General features: G+C 36.6%; 1 protein-coding gene across 1 annotated transcript in view; it reads right to left on the reverse strand.

Annotated features, from left to right (window-relative positions):
- LOC125658526 (uncharacterized) overlaps positions 1-15,045 on the reverse strand; it is a 36,371-nt gene extending 21,326 nt beyond the window's left edge. Inside the window, exons 1-7 of the mRNA XM_048889804.2 lie at positions 15,007-15,045; positions 14,809-14,852; positions 8,000-8,139; positions 7,256-7,394; positions 6,199-6,356; positions 5,734-5,900; positions 4,741-4,868 (exon numbers count right to left, since the gene is read on the reverse strand). Coding sequence (XP_048745761.2) covers positions 4,741-4,868; positions 5,734-5,900; positions 6,199-6,356; positions 7,256-7,394; positions 8,000-8,107 — 700 coding nt within the window. The 5' untranslated portion in view covers positions 8,108-8,139; positions 14,809-14,852; positions 15,007-15,045. The remainder of the gene's footprint in view (positions 1-4,740; positions 4,869-5,733; positions 5,901-6,198; positions 6,357-7,255; positions 7,395-7,999; positions 8,140-14,808; positions 14,853-15,006) is intronic.
- Between the last annotated feature and the right edge of the window lie 2,558 nt (positions 15,046-17,603).

The following is a 17,603-nucleotide window of genomic DNA, read 5'->3' on the forward strand; positions in this document are numbered from 1 at the left end:
GATCTCATTTATTGCAACTTCTTGAAATACCAAGATATCAAAACATTACGTGTAAACTGTTTTAAATTGGAAAATATAATGAATTTTAAATCAATTGAAATCAAATTTAAAAACATTGCGATGGATAAAAATAAATCACGCCAGCTGTCAGTATGTGGTATAATTTTCTGCTACGTCTGGAACGAGTATTCTTACGCATCTGTCGGACTCCCCCGTTCACATGTCTATAGGGAAACCAGAAAACGAACTGCTTTTCATCGATGCCATTGAAACGACAAGGCAGTCTTAACAGTTTCGTGGCATTTACCACATATTCCACCACACTTGACAATTTACGGTGGAAATGTCTTATTCCGAGACCACTTTTTTCGATACCACAGCTATAACCATTGATGACCAGATGCTGTTCCACAACAACCCACCGATTCTCATATATTCTACAGTTAATCTTTCAAGTTATCATCCACCTCATATATTCATTGGTGTGCTAAAAGGTTACCCACACAAATCTGTAACACCTATTAAATTCCCACGCTCCTATTTATTCATATTTAACGTATGACCTTCTTATACATAAAGAAGGAAAGCCACTATAGGATACAAAATTTTAGGATATATTACATAGGTAGTCCGGATGTCACTGCTTTGAGTATGACGAAAATTATCAATGACTGCAGACTGGTATGAATTTCAGCAGTATTGGCGTATGTACCACAGTCATGTACTCAATAGCAGGTGTAGAGGTCGAACATTGTCCCAGAAGCGTCTGTCTGATGTAAATATTCACCTTCATCTACATGTAGTACTGCTGCAGAGATCCGAGTAATGACGTAAAATGTCAAACTTATATGGTACCAATTTTGATGCACCAGATGCGCATTTCGACAAATAATGTCTCTTCAGTGGTGCTCAACCGAAATGTTTGAAATCCGAAATAACAATGAATTCTTAGAGCTATTACAGGGGAAAACAGTGTGCTAAAACGGTGGAGTCAAATTCGCCTAAGGATTAGAGCTATGCGTGAGGGAGATAATCCTTAATTTTGAAATGAATTTCTTCATTTTGTAACAGCAATTAAATATACATCCGTATTTTCAAGCTAGTGACGTGCAAGGTGCAAGGTCTAAGATGATCTCACATGACTTCGATCCTTGAATATTTGTTACATATGTAACTTACATAGACTGCCGGGCTTGGGATGATGTTCACTAGTGACTTGCCGCATATTTATGTTAGTGATATGAGTGAACACATGTTAGTGTCACAAGTGGTTGGTTCCAGTCATCCGGAACTGAGTTATGGAGTTTGAAAGCTTGGTACCATCATACAGAACTAAATCCTGAGTAATAAAAACTTGGTGCCAGTCATCTGAGACGTAGTCCACATCGATGTAAGGTTGGAGACAGTCATCTGAAAGTGAGCCCTGTGCTATGGAAGCTTGCTACCAGTTATGAGAAAATGAAATATGCACTATGGAAGCTTACTATATCAGTAGTGCTCATTTACTGACGTTGAAAGAATTCAATTGAGGTTTCGTTAGAGGTTGTTTTACTCCGTGTAAGACGTTTTACACATATAGAGAGGATAAAAGCCACAAAAAGTACCAGTATTTAACAGTTTGAGTGCAACGGTTGGTTAGTTGAATATTGTTTAACTTCCCGAGCATTTTTCACTCATATGGAAATGTCACCATGTGTTCGGCGCTTACGGTTTTTGAGCAGGGAAGGATATTTTACGTGCCACACCTACTGTGACAGGGGGCCTCGATTTTTGTGGTCTCATTCGAAGGACCGCCCCATTTAGTCGCCTCTTACGACAAGCAAGGGGTACTGAGGACCTATTCTAACCCGGATCCCCTTGGGTTGGAAGTGGACCGTGATTTACAGATATCATCAAATATACTCGCAACAATGACGATCGTATGGTAAAGAAATTGAAGCTAACGTGTTTCTCCTTACCTCTAATGCTTGATGATACTTGGAAATTTATCATGTTACTGCAAATGTTTGATAAAAAGGAACAGTGTGTGATGATATTTTCTTCTATTTTAGAGAATTATTAAAACATCAGCAAATTGATCAACACCCGATGCGAGTGCGTTAACTCGATGAATTAAGTATATATATGTTGGATAGATTTAATCTCACTTGTTCAGCTTTGTCTCTTGTTGTGCATCCTATTCATGTGTTTTCCAAGTGCGCTGGTATATATAGAGATACATGTACATGTGCAATCTTTCTTCTTTTAGAAATCATTAACCAATTTAAAAACTTTTGGTTTCTCAGTGAATCTGGCGAAGTATTATCTTACTTCAAAACCTAGTGTAGTTTAAAAAAAAAGTTGTTTGTGTTTGCCCAACTCTCTATGTTGTATTACTTATGTGAGATTGATCACTGTTCATTATCTCCACCTTTCATTTTTATTTATATGCATTAGAAATATGACCCTAACTACCCGCCGTATACCATGACCTAGAAAAAGGGTTCTTCAGCATTTAGAAGTGATAGTCACGGGTCTGTCGGATATAACCTTAAAAACGGAGGTTTTGTGTTACCGCAGGCATCGGCACTTTATAAGCCTTAACCGCTACGGCCCTAGGCGCCAACCATTGGTTTTACTTTGTTGTATTTCACCTATAGCTGGTCACTTCTTTTGATGAAAATATAAAGATAATGGACAGTGATTGATCACATAACTGCTGTAATGGATTCAAAATTAAGAGTTGGGAAAACACGGACCCTGGATATAAAAGAGGTGTAATCAGGTGCCTAGGAGGAGTAAGCATCACATATCGACCGGTAACATCCGCTGTAAACCCTATAGCTTAATCGGGTAAATGGAGTAATCAGTTTGTAAAGAAAAGACTAAGAATTGGCTTGGAACACAATTGCATATAATCAGATGAGAACCGGCATAGAACTGGCATAGAACTGAGAATTGATATAAACGCCATATGCAGGTGATAATGGAATATCGCTACAAACATATGTGAAGTTGACGATGGAGATGCGGAAGTCATCCCATTTGTCATGAAGTTGAATAGTTAATTGTCGTTATTCAATAAAATATCAAAGTACGAAGGAGATGTGGAACACTCTGTGGTGTCTTATTTCTAGTTCACTTAGATGTAAAACTTATACGGTACCAATTTTGATACACCAGATGCACATTTCGACAAATAATGTCTCTTCGATGATGCTCAACCGAAATGGTTGAAATCCGAAATAACGATGAAGTTTTAGAGCTATTATAGCCAAAAACAGCGTGCCAAACAAGTGGAGCCAAATTCGTCCAAGGAGAAGAGCTATGGATGAGGGAGATAATCCTTAATTTTGAAATGAATTTATAAATTTTATAACAGCAATTAAATATACATCCGTATTTTCAAGCTAGTAACGAAGTACTTTGCTACTGGGCTGTAGAGACCCTCGGGGACTAACAGTCCACCAGCAGAATCCTCGACCCAGTGGTCATAATATAAAACTTATACGGTACCAATTTTGATGCACCAGATGGATATAATGTGTGTCTTATTTCTAGTTCACTTAGACATAATGAATGGACATATAAACGAAAACAATTCTTGTTGATGAGGGGGGAAATCGTTCACGTATCTTATTGTGGAGATAAAAGCCGCAGCAAGAGATTTATTTTTCCTCATGTAGAATATTTCAAATAAATTCTGCCTCGTAAGAATATAAAGACAGGTTATCTAACAAAGGAGCAGAATTCATGCCCTTGGGAATTCCAACAGACTGTCGGAAGACCTGATCACCAAAGACTACGAAGATATTGTCAATGAGGGACTGCAGAAGCTTTTAAATATCAACTTCAGAGTACTTAAAAGCGTTGAATCAGGAAAGTTTTGAATAACTGATATGAATATTTCTTTTTTCCACTTTTGTTGAAGAAGCAACTGTCTATGATGTCAAAATCTCGTCTTTAATCTATCATGTACATTGTTGAAAAGTCGTACGTTTTGATGTTGTAAATTTGAGCAAAGCATTCTTCGTTGTCTGTTCAGCTGGACATGCCATTGATGGTGATGTTGATATGGTTGAAAATGAGGACCTGGGATCACTTATTTTAAAAGGTCCTAGATTCAGAGAATCCCGGTCTTTCGATTGGCGACAGAACGTCATCTCTATTATGAATTATGTCGAAGATTATGTCAGACGATGGACTAAATATGAAAAAGAACTGGATACTTTGTCAGAATGGATAAAATGTATGAGAGCAATAGCACAATCACGTGTTAGAAACATCAAAACAAAAGTGTACTATTTATCCTTCTGTGTTTAGTAAACCACAACTAATAAAAAAAAGATTACTTTGTTAAACACCACTCTAGTGATCAGTCATTCGAAAGATTACTTGCACCACTCTGATTCTACGCACAGGTGCTCTTAGTTTGGTGTTAAAAAAGATGCTGGAGTTCCTTATTGAATATATTTTGAAAAACTTTTTTTTTTATTTAAATTTTCGGAGAATCCCAGCCATTAGAATAGTACTACCATATCTATCAAGATTCATACACACACCGTTCACCTTGATCAGGAGATGGCTATCATTTCAATTGGTAAAAATATCGAAATAAAAAACATTGCAAATACAAGTATTTGATTGTATAACGTAAATAAGAGGATATCCGAAGCAAATTGATTGTCACACTCATTGTACCTTTCTTCCATTTGCCAGTTTATTATTATCATCTTTAAATTTTAATTACGTTTAACTGACCATATTGTCCGTCTTCATGGGGAGAAAATACGGTCATCGTGTTACTGGAGTGATTCCGGTATCTATGAGCAAACCTGGCCTTCTTTCTTCCATTGCTTACATCTATCTTTATTTCTCCACTGCTCTCGCTGAAAATTTAAAGAATTCGAATATACAAAACCCTGTCGATAAATCCCACCTGTTCAAAAAATATGATCAAGGTTAAAGTTTGCAGATAATGGAAAGGCGAATAACAAAAACACCTAAATCTTTTCTATTGAGGCATAAAACTTCCAAATTTTCTTAAATGCTATAGTTAATTAAGAAATGTAGACGGGTCAGGAAACTGCTGAATCCCCTCTCCAGATGCATCGGTACATGTCATTAATGCTTATACGATTATATCAATGAAAGGCGAAGATAACAAACAGTGATCTATCTCCTACAAAAAAAAACCAATAATACTTCTACCGCCCACCTAAGAAATGCCTAGAATCAAAATATAATCAGATAGTGAAGCAAGTACGAACAATGCTCAGTTTGCTTAAGACGATGTAAACCATTTCATTTAATCTTTTCAAATGCAATATCAGTAGCGCAACTTAATAAATAATGGCCCTGTGTGTATATTGGTTGATTGATTGTATCTTCTTGAACGTTCCGCTTGAGAATTTTTCACTCATATGGAGACGTCACCAAGACCGATGAAGGGCTTCAAATTTTGGCCTGTGATTGGCGCCTACGGCCGTTGAGTAGTGAGGATTCTTTAACGTGCCACACCTACTGTGACACGGGACATCCGTTTTTAATGTCATCTCCGAGGACCCGTGACATTCACACCTGATGCCGAGCGTTTGGCGATGGAACTATCACTATTTGTTTTAAAGACTTAGGTCTGTCGCGGCCGGGATTCAAACCCCGACCTTCCGCATGCGGGGCGAACGCTCTACCTCTAGACCACCACAGCGGTCCCCTGCATTTACAACTTCATTTACTATACAGAAATATACGTACTTTACGTTAATGAAGATACTGTTTTTCATGGTATTGTTATAATATTTGTTTGGAAGGATCCACTCCTTCGTCATCCAGTGCTTCACTCTGGATGAGTTAGTGTCATTGGTGAAAAAGTCAATTGACCAGAGAGGCTGTCCGTACCGGTTGAACAACATTACCGAAACCTTGAAATTTACATAAAAACTGGTTAGATCAAGACTTGGTTTAATGTGCATTATAAAGGCGAAGATAACGAACTGTGATCAATCTCATAAATCCTATAAGCAATACAAAACAGAGAGTTGACCATTATGATAACTTATGGGAGAAAAAAAGACTAGGTTGAATATTAACATCATTTGAAAGGCCCTGGATAAGAGAACGTGTACTACACGATTCAATGGAATATTATAAGCAAATTAGTTAAAGAAGAAATATGACAAAAGACATAGTGAAAGGAGTCTTGTGATAATCAATATTTACATATTCTGGTGTCATTGTATTCCATCTATCAATTAATGGGCTTCTTAAACTGTCATCGATGAACATATTTTCGAATGTCCCTCCTGTTGATCTGTTCCAGACCTCTAGAAAATTAGTGTTATTTCCCGGAATACTGAGCAGCAGCCTTACATCGTAATCTAGTTTGAAAATTGGGAAAATAAAATTTAGCCATAAAGATAATTATTTTCAGAACCTGGTCAAAATATAGGGCTCATGGCGGGTGTAATCGGTCGATAGGGAATATTTACTCCTCCTAGGTACCTGATCCCACAACTCGTATATCCAGGGGTCCGTGTTTGTCCAACTCTCTATTTTGTATTCCTTATAGGAGTTATAAGATTGATCACCCTTCGTTATCTTCACCTTTCCGCGTACCAAAATTATATTCAGGTTAACGAACAGGTTATTAGTCTTTGTTTTGTTGATTTGGCTTAGTGTTTATTTCATTTTCCGTCATGAAGTCTACTATTTAATGAAAGGTGAAGATAACGAACATTGATCAATCTCATAACTGCCATAAGCAATACAAAATAGAGAATTGGGCAAACACGGACCCTTCACACACCAGAGGTGCCGGGAAGTAGTAAGCATCCCCTGTCGACCGGTCAGACCCGAGATGAGTATCTTAATCAGGTAAACGGAGTTATTCGTAGTTAATCTCAATGTTTCACGATATTTGGTCGTGTTTCACTAACTTTGACCATGCTATTAATTCAGCGTTTTCAAAATATGCATTCAAACACAACGTTAGACACAATTTTAGTGTAAAAATGTTCAACTTAGCTATATCTATATTTTGAATTCCTCTTTTTGTGAACACCCAAAATGAAAAATGTACATTTAATACTCATTTGTGTGTATGATTTAAGTTACTATAGAAACAATGTTTATCCATTTCTAACACTCATTATATGCACTGTACCAATACTGAAACTCCCCCAAACGATACACGTTGTAATTATTACCACCTAACTATGCTCATAAATCGTATAGAAGGTGCTCTCAGTTATGCAGTCATGTATTATTAGACAATTACCCGTATTGTAAATGTCCATGTATTTTGCCCCTCCACAAGACTGTAAGAACCTGTTGTCTTCACACTTTTTATCGCAGTGTTTCTGGTCTACGGCAAATGTCTGATTATAACTTTTTCCACAGTAGCACTTTGTACCTGCCTATGGAAAAAAGATATCCTGCTTGTTTGTTATAGATGTGCAGTTGCAGAGAATTTGTTTTTAAAAATTGGTCAATTTTGGCAATTTTTGTCCCATGCATTCCTAAGGCCCCGTGGGTGCAGAAATCTTTAATGTTCAAATTATGTTCATTTATGCAAAAGATGCTTCACACTAAAGTTGAAAAGAATTGGAAAGGTAGTTGTCAAGAATTTTAAAATGTTCAATTGTTAACGCACGAAGGGTGACACCGGACGTTGACCAAGGGCAATAGTTTCCGTGAGATATGACGTGGGGATTTGGTAGCATTTTAACTGGAAAAGTCCTTACATGCCATGGATATTGAAACTGTACATACATTTAAATGTTTCCACATAATGATCTGCAAAATCTAGATGTCTTGATATAATATTCTTTTTCTGTTTGAATATAAACCTGTTACAGCATGAACAAAATTCATTAACATATAAAACATGACGAATACATAAAATCATACGAACGCAAACACATTTTCTTCCTCTATCAAACTGTCAGCGATTGATGAAATCGTAATGTTTTATAAACATGAAATTTGTTTTCAGAACGAAACAGCTAAATTATCAGTTTACCATCAGGCCAGCGTACTTCCAGTGTTGTTGCATGCAGCTCTGCACACAACTATGCACTGTTAATGGACCGATAACTCTTGATAGATTAAATCTAGTGAACTGCTTCATCTGATTCGTGTAAAAGTAGCAGCCCACGAAACCTGCAAAAATAGAGAACTTTGATAGTTTCACCACATTGGTATTTCGATCTATAAAGGCTGTCATCAGACAATGTCGCTGATGGAGAGGGATAATGCACAGAGGACTGGAACCGCACTGATTTCGAGATGGCTTTGTTTGTAGCATGATGGTGCAATCATTTTGACGAGACGAAGACATACATGCCAAATATATCATTTTTTCTTTCAATATGACCACCTTAAAGAATTACTAGTATGCTACAACACCGGTACATATGCAATTTGATATTGTATATAACATTAGTATGATTATAGCACTTCACTATGTTGCGCAATTCAAAACAATCATTTCCATCAATTCATGTAATACATAAGAATAAGCCGCCGTAGGTTATTCCCATTCTTCTAAACCTTGAAATAGTAATAACGTCTGCTATTTTTACATTTCCAATGTAAACAATAACAATGGTGCGAAAAGGTCGAAAGCTCCCCAACGATGAAAAAAGATCATACCAGCAATGTAGAACAATGGAATGAGATCAACTAACGTTCCAGAATGATTAAACTTGAATCTCTCCATGGTATGTCCTTTTATGAAGCCGTTTAGTACTACGAGGTAATACTGAACACAAACATCGAAGCTAAAGACCTGTCCCATGACGGTAAAGAAAGTACTTTATCAAGAATCGTAAAGAGGGACAGAAGAAAGAGTTTATTGGATATAACTGAGGAATTTTGTAAAAATAGATCTTCACCCTCAACTAAATAAATCTTCACATTTCATTGATCAGTGCCAAAAGAACAATTTAGCGAAATTTGCATAATCATGAGTACTGGATGACAATGGCGAAAGAAAATGGGGGTGAGTGAGGTGAATAGGAAAGAGCGACTGTGATAGAGTATATTGTTGAGAAAAATTAGAATTTCATATTGAGTGCTTATATAACTGTAGTTGTGAAATCTGATGGTAAACTGAAAATTCGAAGGAAAACATTACAAAAAGGGTTTCTAAAGACAGGTTCTCACGCAACTCAATACATGTAAAAACAAAACAATTTCCACACCCGTCCTACCAATGATCTAAAATGTGAATTGCAGTGTTCTTGGAACAGTGGAACATTCTATCTATCTCAGATACCTTTATTCAATTCTACCTAATGAGCATATAGCTAGTTTCCATTGTGGTCCTGCATTAAACCATATACATATACATAGATTATGCTTTTTGGAATTATATACAGCTGCTTCTTAAACAAAAATGGAAAACAGAAATATTCATATCTAGGGATTAGTCATCCAAAAAATGACTTTGTTAAACACCACTCTGATTCCACGCACAAATACTCTAAATCTGAATGTAAAATATGCTGGAGTTCCTCATTGACAATATCTTTGTGGTCTTTGGTGATCGGGTATTCCAACAGTCTTGCTGGAATTCCAATGGGTACAAATTGTACTCCTTTGTCAGCTGACCTGTTTTTATATCCATATGAAGCAGAATTTATTCAAAATCTTCTACGTGAGAAGAAAAAATCTCTTGCTGTGACCTTCAATGCGACATGTAGATACATCGACGACGTTTTATCTATTAACAATACCAATTTTGATTCATGAAAGGTGAAGATAACAAACAGTGATCAATCTCATAACCTATGGTGGGGTCAGGTGCCTAGGAGGAGTAACGATCCCCTGTCGATCGGTCACACCGTCCGTGAGTCCTATATCTTGATCAGTAAACATAGTTAACCATAGTCAAAATTAGTGTGCCTAGAGGGACAAAGGCTCCATTACGCATAACAAGCTATCACATGATTTGAATTTATGTATATTTCTGCTAATGTAGCTAAACAAATAAACATAATGTAAGATCACTAATTTTCGGCATTGCACTATCTTGAATATTTGATAGATAATTGGCTCGTGGTCCGTGATAATATCAAAGGCCGGGAGAGTAAACCCCAACAAAAAAATCAAGGAAGATTCCACAACCACTGCCTTGTGAATATCTTGGGAGAGACAAAGGCTATGGAAGCATACCCAGAAAGAAAAAACCGCTAGGAAAGAAACCGCTAGGAAAGAAACCCTAACAAAACATCTCGACCCTATAGATGACAGGTTGAGCATTGGGCTAATCACCCTACCTGATGAAACAAGCAAGTGGATTATGGAAATCTTGAACAATTCATACATAATCCAAGATTGGGAAGATTAGCAATCCAGCATATTCCTGGAAGTGTCATTATAACGCGTTCGGGCCAAAGCCACAGGGAAGTTTGTGCGCAAAATGAATTGCTAATGAACCCCAAAGTTACTTGAAGGATTGGGACATGAAACGCCAGGACGATGTAAGCCACTGGGAATACAGCGCAAGTCATGACAGATGAGGAGATATCCTCTAGACATGTTAGAAATTCGCGAATGGCCACAACCTGCTTGTCACAAAGATCAGACTCAGATTGCACAAAGAAATGAACACAGAAAATATCGAAATGATATCAAACGTCTAAGCGTCTAAACGTCTAAACGTCAAAGTTCCACAGATAAGAGAGAATTTCAGCATCGAATTAAAAAATCGCTTCAGTATCCTTAATGACTATGAGGTACCTCAACTCGATAACATATGGAACAACTTCAAAACAGCATTCAATGAAACAGCATCCGACATCCTTGAGTCAAAGAAAAAGAAGACCCAAGAATGAATCAGTGCCGAGACCTGGAAATTATTTGATGATAGAAGGACCCTCAAGGTCAATATTGGTGGTACAAGATCTAAGAGTGAAAACAAACAGTGAAAAAGACAAGTGTATCAAACGAAGCATGAGGAAGGACAAGCGGAGCTGCCTTGACAAATTAGCAAATGAGGCAGAAACAGCAGCAAACAATGGAATAATGAAGAGAATATACATTACAAAGACCATCTGTAATGACAGAATCCGACACTTAGACCACATTAGAAACTAGCAAGGGCAACTGCTAACCAAAGAAGGCGAAGTTGGAGCGAGGTGGAAGGAACACTTCTGTTAAAGTCCCTAACAGACCGGATCCACCAGAACCAGAGGATATGCAGACCCGTAATGTTGAAGTCCTTACTAGCGATGACTCCCCACCACCCAAAGAGGAAATCATAAAAGTCATTAGAGATCTAAGGAATGGAAAAGTCCCAGGAGTTGACAACATTACCACTAAACTTCTGTCAGCAGACACAGAAACACCAGCAACACAAACACAGGAACTGATACAAAAGGCGTGAACTAAAGAGAAGGTGCCAACAAACTTGAGAAGAGGACTGATTGTGAAGTTACCAAAGAAAGGTGATTTAACAAAATGCAGGAACTAGAGAGGCATTACGCTCATACCAACAACAGCAAAGATAATTGAAAAGATCATAGTCCAAATCCTCTTATATCTCTATCAGGTAAACCGAAAAAGAGGACCAAGGGCCACATCGCTCACCTGAGTCACCTTGGCTCATATTTAAAGATTTTCCCTATATATTTGTATGCAAAACTTTGATCCCCACCTTATGACCCCATCATACCCCTGGGTGCCATGATTTGAACAAACTAAAATCTGAAATATGTCAGAAAGCTTTCATGTAAATCTCAGCTTTTCTGGCTCAGTGGTTCTTGAGAAGAAGATTTTTAAAGATTTTCCTTATATATTTGTATGTAAAACTTTGATCCCCTACTGTGGCCCCATCCTACCCCCGGGTGCCATGATTTGAACAAACTTAAATCTGCATTATGTCAGGAAGCTTTCATGTAAATTTCAGCTTTTCTGGCTCAAAGGTTCTTGAGAGGAAGATTTTAAAATATTTTTCCTTATATATTTGTATGTAAAACTTTGATCCCCTACTGTGGTCCCATCCAACCCCCGGGTGCCATGATTTGAACAAAGTTGAATCTGCACTATGTCAGGAAGCTTTTATGTAAATTTCAGCTTTTCTTGCTCAGTGGTTCTTGAGAAGAAGATTTTTAAAGATTTTTCCTATATACAGTACCCGCAACGTTATTCTTGACATTCCTATCGTGCTCTATCGTGCGTGTATCCTAGCGTATCGTGCGTGTATCCTATCCTATCGTGTATCAGGTTTTCCGTTTTCTATCGTGTTTTGCGTTTATCAGGTCTATCGTGTATCGTATTTTGCGTGTATCAGGTTTTCCGTTTATCGTGAAAATCGTTTATCGTGTAGCTTCGGAAACTATCGGGATCGTATATAAAATCTAATGAAAAAGTACGATACTTTCCGAAACCTTTATTCGTTTTGTTAAAGAAGCTATTTTTAGGAATCGAGGAAAGTCGGTATATTTGAAGGAGAACATAAAGTTGTCGATTTTAAGGCAGAAGAAGAGCTATTTGTCTGTCCAGAGATAGTGAAAATTTATCACAATTTAATTCTAAGTAGTCTGGAAAGTAGGCAGTGGTCCGTCGAGCGAACCGAGGACAGTAAATCTGAAAGCTCCTTCATCTGAAGTTCATAAACATTTGTTTGTCTAGAAACAATTATTTGTAATTAACACTAACAGAAACATAGAAAGTTCCGATTTGAAAGGGAAAATCAGTAAATTACATTGTTTGTCACATACATATATTTTGATAATGGTTCTTTTTCTTCCGATTTTTTCACCTGCATGTTACCTATATAGCAAATGCTGAACTTGTGCGCGTCCTTGTATCTGATTTTGTGTATCAGCCGTGTTTTGACAGCTAGCATTCTCAGGGACATTGTATTTCGCACATTTAGAAGATTAAGTTCAAAAGGGTGCAAGGGTGTTGAATCCCCCGAAATTCTGCTCAACTGGCACGATTCCGCTGTCATCATTGGGTTTTTTTTTACTTGTACATGTACACATGTACCAATAGTCGTAAGTGTAGATACTGGAAATTTATGCTGGTTTTGATGATTATTTGAATTTTTTACACACTAAGCGTTTCAAAATTGCGAATTTAAAACAAGCCGGGTTTAGTTTATGTTTTTTAAACAGTTTATTTATGTTTTGTTAACAAAATATCAATTCAAATAAATACGTTCCAATTACTTATGACTATCAATTATCATTCATAGTGTTAAAATATCTAACAGGTGTAGTGCGGTTGATTTTTTTAAAGCGGTCGTTATGAAAATAACTTGAGATGTTGAATGAGCCGTGAACTTAGAGCTTGATGCAAAATAACCCCCTCCTCGCTACACACACAATATTACTTGGTTTTATTTCATATTCAAGGTAATATACATTAGCATAAGAGAGCTACTGAAGCATGATATCACTACATCATATTACATTTAGCTAATTCCCTGTATAACTTATATATTAAACATTAGGTGACAATATAAATTTTTGAATCATTGGCTGAGAAAATTCATATAGATATCAAATAATGAATTCAATGCCGTATATATATTAGTTTTTTTTTTTTTAGCTGTGATGGCATAAAAAAACAAATAAAATTTAAAAAACGACGTACGACCGTGGATTAAAGAGTTTTTATGGTACAAAACCGATCAATGTTTTAAACAAATGTTTTCCCGAGTTACCTTTTGATTTTTCCCATCGCAAGAACGCGGAAAACAAGAAATCCGCGTTGTCCACAATGTAGGTATATACTGAGCATTGAAATCCTTCAAAATTATTATCAACATAATGTAATTATGTTGTAGGTATCAAAATTTCGTTCTGTCTAAATCGTTTCTAAATTTACAACATTTCTATCAGGTTTTCCGTTTATCGTGAAGATCGTTTATCGTGTTTTGCGTTTATCAGGTCTATCGTGAAGATCGTTTATCAGGTTTTGCGTTTATCAGGTTTATCGTGTATCCTATCGTATCGTGCGTGTATCCTATCCTATCGTGCGTGTATCCTATCCTATCGTGCGTGTATCGTGTCCTATCATTTATCATGTCAAGAATAACGTTGCGGGTACCGTATTTGTATGTAAAACTTTGATCCCCTATTGTGACCCCATCCAACCCCCGGGTGCCATGATTTGAACAAACTTGAATCTGCATTATGTCAGGAAGCTTTCATGTAGATTTCAGCTTTTCTGGCTCAGTGGTAGATTTTTAAAGATTTATCCTATACATTAGTATGTAAAACTTTGATCCCCTATTGTGACCCCATCCAATCCCCGGGGGCTATGATTTGAACAAAGTTGAATCTGCACTATGTCAGAAAGGGTTCATGTAAATCTCAGCTTTTCTGGTCCAGGGGTTCTTGAGAAAATTTTTAAATGACCCCACCCTATTTTTGCATTTTTGTGATTATCTCCCCTTTGAAAGTGTCATGGCCTTTCATTTGAACAAACTTGACAGCGCTTCACCCAAGGATGCTTTGTGGCAAGTTTGGTTGAAATTGGCCCAGCAGTTCTTGAGAAGAAGTCGATAATGTGAAAAATTTACGACGACGACGACGCCAACGACGACAAACAACCGACAAGTTTTGATCAGAAAAGCTCAGTTGAGCCTTTGGCTCAGGTGAGCTAATGATATGTAGTCAAAATCAGTATGTAAAGAACGGCCTAGCAATTGGCATGAAAAATGTCACACAACATTCAACGAAATGATAGCTCGCAAAGGGTAATATATTTGCAGAATCGCAGGAATAGTACGTCGTATTAAACTGATTGTTTATAAATTTAGTACTTGAACAAATTTCCAATCTTATATTTCTCGTACAACAAAATTCAACTCACCGTAATTTGGAACATTCGCTCCTTCAGAAAATCCAAAAAAGAAGCTTGTAAAAGAAACTGTGACGTATAATAATGAATGTACACATAGATGCGATGAAAGGAACATAGCTATCAGTATTTTCAGTGATGAATTCTTATCATTAAAAGTACTTCAAGCACATTCTACAAAAAGGACTTTCGTCCTCGCAAAACAATTACCAAGTAGCTTCATGCAGAGGATACCGCTTTGATTTATTCGTGAAGAAAGATGATCATATTGGAAATCCCCTGAATCATGGTCTTCTTCTCATATAACTCCTGTCATGAAAAACCCAGGTATTTTCAATAAATCTTGAATTTTTAATCATTAATGCTTTCTATTTCCACATTGCTTCCGAGTATTCTATAAAGTATTATATTCAATTTGCCTATTGATTCTTACAAACTATTTTTCTGCAGTACCAATTGTTTTGTGACTACAAGATCTTTATAAAGAATGAATTATGACGCTACAAGTGTATGGGATAAGCATATAAAACTCGGAGGTTTTCCTCATCTGCCCCTCCCCCTTTTGTAATTGACATATCAAGACTTAGTTTTGCTTGTCTGACTACCCTCTTGAAATTGACTACATAGATGTACAAAGTTTTCTTGTGATACGCTTATGCCCCTGTCATTTAAACTGGTATGCCAATTGACTACAAAGCCACGCTGAAAATGTTTAGGAGTTATAAGGTTGATTATTGTATTTTCCCGTCATGTTTTTCTCGATATGTATTCGTATTTCTTTTTTCAGAACCAGTGGCTGATTGAGAGGGGCCGAACCTCTTCCAAAAATTAACACGAGATCCTCTTTGACCAAAAAGCCTCCTCCCCTTTTTGTGACCTCCCAAACATTAGTAAAACACCAAACGTATCAGATATTCAAGGTGGGGATAATATTTATAGATAGAATAACCAGACAAAGCGGCAAAATAAACTTCTTTGGTAAATCAATTGGGATTTCTATGACACAAGAAAAAATTATTCTATTCAGAAAAAAAAAGAATGAAACAAACTGTGCAACTTCGCATTGAAACACCAGGGTGAGGTGACTATTTCATGAATCGATACATTCTTATTTACTGAACAAAGAACTTCCACCTGAATGTACCTCTTGTGACTGTCCATTAACTATACATCACAGCATTTAAAGTTGTACTGATTTTTCGCCCAAACGAAATATACGTTTTGATAATGCACAATCAATGTAAGGACATTTTACAAATACTGACAGTCATATTACACAAGAATGCGATTTTTACAGAAAAATTTGAATTCTTTTACGACACAACTGTTTATATACACGAAGTATTATGATTTTTACCTGTGTACATATTTTAAGGTCACCTGGGCAAACTGAGTTGACCTTTTGTAATTGGTCATATGTTATCAACTGAGCATTTTGAACTTCTTTTTGATAATTATCATTTCATTTTTTTTTTTCAAATTTGGTACGGGGGTAAATAAATTGTAAATTTCACGATTTTTGCACCCCTGCCAAACATGGATCAATTATCAAATATCCCTCTTCTCTACAACCACATATCTGTAAGAAAAACTAGAAAGAGGTTCTGACTTCAGGATGGGACAAATCTTGGTGTATAGTGTTTATGTGTAAACATTTAAATAACATCTTTAGTACTCTTGACACTAAAGAGATATTCAGAAAGAGCAGGTAGGCCTTCACCAAATTTGAAAATTTCATGATCCCAAGAATAGGGATTTTGGTGGCAGGGTGGGGCATGCAGGAAAATTGTCTTATATTTCATAGCCCTTGGGACTAGTGATACTCAGTTGATCGGTATGGCACGTGGGCCACTTTTTAATTTAAGTCTATAATTTCTTTGCAAGTAAAACATTTATTTAAAAAACGACACGAACAGCCACTGTTGTTTTACCCACTTTTCAAAATCCTAAAATCGTGCGGAAGGGACTGTGAACATTTTCATTTTAAAACTCAAAATTATTATTGCCCCAAATCTTTGATTTCTAAAACCTTGGTGAACAGCACTAATACTTCCGTACATGTCTTCAATTTTAACCTTTATTTGATTTATTAAGATTTAAAGTCGTTTCGCCCATATTTCAGCCATTTTACAACGGTGAACATTTTTTTACTTTCGCCCATCAATTACCGTATAGCGGTTTTTTTCGTGGAGTGATACATTTGGCTGATTTTAGCGATTAGATAGCTTTCCACCAAAATTTCACTCGTCAAATATGCACCCAATTGCGACCTGGGTATTTGTAAGAGAGATAACTCTTTCTTAATCGCCAAAATTTATTCCGCTAAAATTATTAGCATACGTTTGAGCCAGCAAATCGCCAAATTTTAGACTATATATCGCTATATACATACAATAATATGGAAGTCAATCGACCTTTCGGTTATTTTAATTGCCGAGTACGGAAGTCATTAGTCCCGGACGTCGAGCTTGAAGAATAGTTCACCACATCTTTTTTCAAAGGAGGTAGATTAATAATTTTCGAACATTGGTTTAATTCTTAAAAACAAAAGCCTTTGCAGGATTTGAAAACAGGAGATGCATGTGCATGTCAGATACCTTTCCTGTCATTTCATTATATTGAAGATTTTGTATCTTATTCTATCATGAATTTTGAATTTCCGTCTGTAAGATGAAAGGCAAAATTAACGAACAGTGACCAATCGCATAACTCCCATAAGCAATACAAAATAGAAAGTTCGTGGAACACGGACCCCTGGACAGTGTTTGCCCTACTCTCTATTTTGTATTGCCTATAGGAATTATAAG

Source organism: Ostrea edulis, chromosome 9 (genome assembly GCF_947568905.1).
Source record: "Ostrea edulis chromosome 9, xbOstEdul1.1, whole genome shotgun sequence".
In the NCBI taxonomy this organism is placed as follows: Eukaryota; Metazoa; Mollusca; class Bivalvia; order Ostreida; family Ostreidae; genus Ostrea; species Ostrea edulis.